The sequence below is a fragment of the Octodon degus genome, unplaced genomic scaffold, assembly GCF_000260255.1.
Source record: "Octodon degus isolate 3935 unplaced genomic scaffold, OctDeg1.0 scaffold00199, whole genome shotgun sequence".
NCBI classification, from domain to species: Eukaryota; Metazoa; Chordata; class Mammalia; order Rodentia; family Octodontidae; genus Octodon; species Octodon degus.
In genome coordinates, this window is record NW_004524775.1 from 2762599 (window position 1) to 2769708 (window position 7110).

General features: G+C 46.6%; 1 protein-coding gene across 1 annotated transcript in view; it reads right to left on the bottom strand.

The window, feature by feature from the left end:
- Herc2 (HECT and RLD domain containing E3 ubiquitin protein ligase 2) overlaps positions 1-7110 on the bottom strand; it is a 215642-nt gene that overhangs the window by 48011 nt on the left and 160521 nt on the right. Inside the window, exons 70-77 of the mRNA XM_004644472.2 lie at positions 5480-5587; positions 3388-3519; positions 2828-2986; positions 2620-2738; positions 1817-1942; positions 1260-1415; positions 757-872; positions 458-656 (exon numbers count right to left, since the gene is read on the bottom strand). Of these exons, the coding sequence (XP_004644529.2) occupies positions 458-656; positions 757-872; positions 1260-1415; positions 1817-1942; positions 2620-2738; positions 2828-2986; positions 3388-3519; positions 5480-5587 (1115 nt within the window). The remainder of the gene's footprint in view (positions 1-457; positions 657-756; positions 873-1259; positions 1416-1816; positions 1943-2619; positions 2739-2827; positions 2987-3387; positions 3520-5479; positions 5588-7110) is intronic.

A 7110-nucleotide genomic window follows, 5' to 3' on the forward strand; every position in this document is an offset into this window, starting at 1 on the left:
GTGTGTGGCCAGCTCAGCCCACCAGGGGGCGGGGCTGGCTGGCATGTGGTGCTGGGGGATTGAACCGCGGTCCCTGCGCTTTGCTAAGCTTGTTCTAAGTAGGTGCTTTAGACCACTGAGCCATCTCCCCAGCCCAAGATAGCATTTACAATAGCAAACAAGAAAAGAATACATTCAATAATGATATGCAAACAAAAATGATAATACTTTTGTATATATAATGTACTCAGAACTAAAACATGTAAAGTTATGAAATAAAACTAAAAAAAATTATGAAATACATCTAAACACTACACAAATATTTACAACTATAACTGCTTCCAGCAATATCTAAAGTGCTACTGACCTTGTGGCAGTACTTCAAACGTATCACTTACATGCACAAGAATCAAAGAAAACACCTAGACATAAGAGTTTTGGTCTTTAAGACAGTCTGACACCAAACATGCACCCTTACCTTCCCATCAGCTGTCACAGCAAAAAGTGTTTGCTCTCCACCAATCAGCTGTACCGGCCTGAGCGCTGCGAGAGCTTCACAGGGAGTGGGAACTTTAACCTTTGCACCTTCTATGCCTCCTAGCTGCCCTCTATGATTATGACCCCATCCATAAATGGTTCCACTGCCGCCCGCAGAAAGAGTCCAGTCATCTGGTCGCCTATGACAAACATTAAGAGAACATTGGACATCTGAAAGAATGGCACAAGAAATCTCGTTCTCGAATATGCAACATTATTTGTTGTTTCTGCTCTATCAACCTGTTCATCCACTGCACAAGTTGTTCATCTTGCTCTCTTTTAAAAATGTCATGGCTCTCATGGAGAACATCCATGTTTTCAGTGTCTGCCATTAACTCACGAATTTTCTTTGCCACCTAGAAAACATTATAATTAGATTATGAAACAAACATTTATCTCCAAAATAAAATAAACATTAAAATTAGAACACAAGAGGAATCCTTGCCTAGGCAATTATGAGGAAATGATTTTATTCTTAGTAAGTATATTACAGCAATTCTAAGATATTAAAAATTGGATGGTATCATTATATCATTAGTCCACTAAAAATGAACTTTAATTGAAATTCACAGTATTAGTTCACTTATTTTCATTTACATAGTTTTTTTATGGTATTTTTTGGCAAAAGGAAGTTTTCTGTATCTCATAATGTTGGCATCTTTTTCTTTGGCATCTTTTTGTACGATATCTAAATTTTAAAATTCCTGCACTACAAGTGATTCCAAAATAATGTACAGTAATACCTCATCAAGAAACACACGGGGCAGCGGCGCTCTCTTGTCCAGGGCCACAGCGACTCGGGAGGCCATGCAGTACCGTCGGAACCAAGCCCACCTATGCGTCTCAGCACAGCACGGAAGCGTGTCGAGCTCCAAGTCACAAGCAAGGGCCACAAGTACCTGCAGCCACAAACATTTAGCTACGCAGTGCCACTGGGAGGTGTGCTACTACTCTACCTTCCCACCAATCATCACCCCAGGGCTTCTAAGGGTGTTTATTCAGGACTCCTCCTTACGGCAGTTCCTAGAGATGCACCGTACGCACAGGACCTCACATCTAACAACTACTACAAAACTGTACTTGTTGCCCACATCAACCAGCAAGAGGACTTGTGCATTTCAAGGCACGCTAATACCTGGAAAATGGCTTAGGTTATAAAGCCATAGGTCACAAAAGCATTTATTGAGCTTTTCTATATTCAACTTCAGCAATACCCAACATCTGCCTTCAAAGAGACCCTGAACCCAGGGCCCTGGCAGTGCTCACTGGCTTTCCCAACACCTTAAAAGACAAGCATTACCTTAAAGAATGGGCTATGGAGCAGCTGCTTGCCACCCCTCACAATAGGATCTTCATATTCAAACTGCCTCTGCAAAGCTTCTGGAAGCCCTTTCACCAAAGCTGCGAGAGCACTGCCTGTAAAACTCTTAAACATAACAAGACAATACGCTATTGCACAATCCAAGATGCAGGCGCACCCCCAGTTTGTTTTAATCTCGTGAGCTAAAGTTTTCATTGTTTTAGTACTGCTCCCTCTTAAAAAATGCTTCTTGAGAGGAGAAGGGATGAAAAAAAGAAGAGACATATTAGGTACGTGCACCAACTCCCCATGAGGAACGTAATCCTTACGTACTGCAAACATGTACTAATGAAAATAAACACTGAAAAAATGCTTACTGAAATTCTCAAGTAGGAAAAAGACTAAAAGGACAATGCACTACAAAAAAAAAGGAGTATGAATGTCTCGGAATGTTTGTCTTGATTTGGCAAAACCACTCAGGAAACCATCCCTTGCTGGGAGTGGTTCCTACTGATCTCAACGGGATAAAGGGACTGCACACCACGGGGGTGTGGCCATTCAGATGGTCCACAAACACCATCTCACATTTAGAGCTATTAATGCACTGATTTTTAAAAAGCCAACGTCCAGTCTGAACTCAATATGTATGAAAATTTAAGAAAAAGCCTGGAAGAGTCAAAGGCCTCTTTATGCCCAGGGGAAATTTCCCAACTCTATTCAATGATTTATTGGCTTAAGGAATAATGCAACATTTTATTGCCACAGGGTTCAAGATCTAGAAATTGTACTATAGTGCTTCTTACCAAAGTTCTCGTCTCCCCATCATTTTCTCCAAGCAGCCTGTTTATGTTAATTGACTGCCCAAATTCCGTGGTAAGCAGCTTCCTCAGTCTTTGAAGGGCCCACATTCTGTGACTGGCTGCTGCAAAGAGCAGACAGAAAGGAAATAGCAGAAGCTTGACTGCTTCCTTCTAGCTAGTAAGACAGACAGAACGATGAAGGCGTCATTACCTAAGGCACTCAACTGTGCGCAGGCTGCCAGTGAGGCCGCAAGGCGAGGGACTATGTTTCTGTTGGAGGTGAGATTAAGTCGGAAGTCCAGAAGACAGGTCACCAAGTCCATCGATGGACAGGAGAGGACACAGCGATCAGACAAGAGGTCCTTGGGGCCTGTGAAGGAGCACTATGAATGTCCCTGTGTATGACTTGGGAGGGACCACTATATAAGGAGATACCTACAAGTCAGACTGACTAGGTCATTTGGAACATATCAGTAAAAGACGTGCCTACTGTACCACTATCCACATGAACCACACTTGTCACACTGACATTTCAACTGTAATGCAACAGCTTTACGAGTTGTAGCCAGCAAAAGTTTTCCTCATAGGGAGAAAACACAGTGGTAGGACCTTGGAAGATGGAAGGCTAAGGTGGCTCTGTGTGGTATGATCCTTGCCCCAACAGTCTTTGGCAACACCTTCTCCGGGCATAGCGAAAGTCGGGAGATCAGAAGTTACCTGCGCCGCACAGGGAACACTCTCAGCCTGTCTCAGCCACTGCCCTTCTCTTACCTGCAGCTGGCATGATGGGATAGACTGTGAAGCGCCAGCCCCAGCCATTCACAGACCCATCGCTGATGAATTTCCACTTCAGTTCATCCCCTGGGATCCGCAACTCACTGGACCAGTCCGACCACTCTCGGCCTGGTGGAGACAAATATACTCTGCAGGTAGGTTCAAACCATCACCCAACCAATACACGCTTCTCAAATATAAAGCAATGACCACATATGGTGGTACACACCTATAATCCCAGTATTCAGAGACTGAGACAGGGGGATTGTTAGGAGCTCAAGGTCAGCCTGGGCGCCAAACTGAGTACAAAGCCAACCTAAACAGCACAGCAAAAACCATTCTCAAAAAGACAAAAATTTACAAAAAGAAATTAAATATAAGGGCCAGTCAAATAGCTCAGCAGATTGCTGGGGATTTGATCCCCAGGGCTGCTGTGCCGGCTCCACCCCTGGGGCACCCTCACACAGCAACTGAGACTAAGCGGGGTGGTGTGCGCCTGTAACCCCAACTCTGGGGAGGCTGTAAACAGGTGGATCACTACAAGTCCAATCTAGTAGTGAGACCCTGAACACTCTGTAGACCCTTCCCCCAAATAAATAAATAAATAAATAAATAAATAAATAAATAAAGCGAAACTGTCAGAGGCTCTCTGTGCAGTGGGCTTTTCCAAGCCAAGATCTCCCGGGGTTCACAGGGGTACTGGTCCAGTGACTGGTGTCCTGGTGAATGGCACTGTCACGCCTTTCTCCCTTCCACAGACACTCACTCCACCGCAGATCCAGTAACTAGAGAATCTGAAGGTGGGCAAGCACGCTCAGCTTGGCAGAGGCCCTGCTAGAAGAGGAGACCAGCGCACACACACAAGCCCAGGAGGCGGCATAGGAGGCCCACAGGCGGCAGCATGGCTCCTGGTCAACTCTAGGGGTATGCTTCTCCAGGGGAGGTCTGACACGAAGGCAGGCAGTCAGGCAAGGAGAGAAGGAAGCCCACTTACCTGAAGCACTCATACATACAATCCACAACAGACAGGGAGAGGCCACCCTCAAGGAAGGAGTGGACAAGGCTGCCCAAAGCAGAAGGCCAAGCCTTGGAAGAGAGCTGTGTGTGGTGGCGCCTCTCAGAGCTACAGAGGGCCTGGATAACTATGCACTGTAGGGCTCTCTGAAGGACCCTGAGAATGGCCTGACAAGTCTTTCTGCTGGAAGACGAGAGACCTGTCACATTTACCACCACCACTGAGACCTTGGCCAACAGACCTCAGTCAGGGTGCTGGGAAAAGTAGCGTTTGTGGTGACAGTGTCATAGCATGCAAAGCTTCAAATCACAAACGTCAGTAATGGCATGCGTATGAAGTTTTCCTGGGACACAGCCACACCCACTCACCAACACACAGCCTGGTATCGATGAAGACTGCACACGGCCCACAAGAGCCTCACATGTTCATCACCTGGCCTTCCCCTCAGACACAGAAAGTCTGACACCCCTTACTCCAGATGAATATAGAGGTCTGAAACACCAGACATACACATGCCTTGCACTGACAACTCTGAAATTCCAGGATCTGCAGTATCTCACAATCTTTCAGATGGGGCAGCCCCACCTGACCACAGGGACCAACAGACAAGCAAGGACAGCACATAATGTCACAGGTGTGTTCCAGTTCTCTCCCACCATCCAGAAAGAACACTCTTGGAGCCACATTCTCAAAGTAACCAATACAAACTAAATCTCTTATAAGCTGTATAAAACCACAAAAATAAAAATGAGTTCAAGGCCAGCCTGCCCTGGCTCTCTCAGACATCTAGGCCCCTCCTCCAACTGTCTGGACAAGGATAAGTACACACTAACAAGACACAGATTTCATGCCAGTCATTTAGGAACTCCAACCATCAGTGGAGGTGGCACATTCAACATGGGGATGATTGTGTTAGAATACTAGGAAGATAAACATGAAACCATATTTCATAGCTGAAGAGCTTATGTGCCTTCCTTAAGCTATCTAGGCTGAAGCAGCACAGGCTGTCCTGAAAATGCTGCCAGTTTCCTCTGCAGAGGCCAAGGCTGCGCCTGTCCAACCTCTCTTCCTTACCTGACCGCACGGACACGATCCTGTTGACGCCGTCCATGACTGTGAGAGGGTCATGGCGTCTCTCTGTAGAGCACTGGCGGTCAAATTCCACCCTGAGGCCTTCTGCACCTGGAGGACAAGCAGCAGACACAGTGACCACTCCCAGCAAGCAAATAAAGCCACAGTGAGCCAAGCAAAACCACATCAACTACAGCTATGTTTATAAGCTAATGAAGCTGGGTGTGACGGTGTATGTCTGCTATCCCAGCATTTAGGAGGCTCAGGCAGGAGGATCAGTTCGAATTCGAGAACAGCCTGGGCTACATGGTGAATCAAGGCCAGTCTGAACAACACAGAGAGACCCTGTCTCAAAAAATAAAAAATAAAGGCTGATGAAAAATCGGCCTCTACATCAAGACCCGAAAACTCACTGCCCTCCTTGCCCACAGAAAACTGCCTGTAGACTAAAAGACCAAAAACACTTCTCTGGGCCAACCTTGTGTGCGGTCATTTTAAGGCAAAGGATCACTCTGCACCCCCAAATGTCAGAGCACGTGGTACAGTAAACTATGAGACCTAAGGGCGGGTGCTAATGCCTTCCCGAAGGCCACGTGCCAACACCGGGCTCCCAGGGAAGCATTATCTTCATTATGAGGTTGAGCGAGTCCCTAGGGTCACTGCAGATGTGGCCCCAAGAGGCCTGGGAGACTCTGCCCTCCCCTGCTTCTGGCCTGTGACACGCAGCTCTGCTCTGTAATATGCTCTGCAACAGGCCAAAGCAAAGGGACCGACTGACACTGGCTAGAACCTCTGCAACTGTGAGCAAAATAAACTTCTCTCTATGTAAATTGATCATCTCAGGTCTTGGTTGTAGTGATGCAAAGCTGACTAACACAGTAGATTGTGGGAACTCCTGATGGCAACTGTAGGTAACAATTTCTTACTGGAAGACTGGTACTTCCAGTAGAGGTAGACTGTGGGGCTGAGCCCCCAACTATTCGCTATTCCTGGTAGTGTCAGAATCAAATTATGGGTCACCCTGCTGGTATCCACAGAGAACTAAAGAACTGCTTGGTGTGAAAGTCCTCACATCTGTGTCGCAAGTGGCCTAGGCAAAAGGATGGAGGTCTGACATCAAGCAGGCTGCTGGATCCCATTTTAAAGTTACAAGAATGTACTGGTGGGCTTATATGAAGCACCAGGGGCGCTCGCTAGTTTTAAGAGTACTAAGGCTATGAAAGAAAACAGCCTGATGACTTCCACACAATACTAACTAGCATAATAAACCAGGTGAGATGAGACCAAGCTGGCCCAATGGCCTGGAGTAGGTAAGAAATGCTTGCGTTTGTTGTTTGGTTTTTTTTTTCTTTTTGCAGAACCGGGGATTGAACTCTGGCCCTTGTGCTTGCCAGGCGAGCGCTTATTCTACTGAGCCATCTCCCCGGCCCCCGAAATGCTTGTATTTGGAACACATTTTAAAAGCAGTTAAGGGGCTGGTGAGATGGCTCAGTGGTCTAAAGCACCTACTTAGAACAAGCTAAGCTAAGCAAAACACAGGGACCGCGGTTCAATCCCCCAGCACCACACGCCAGACAGCCCCGCCCCCTGGTGGGCTGAGCTGGCCACACACACACATAAATAATAAAAGAAAT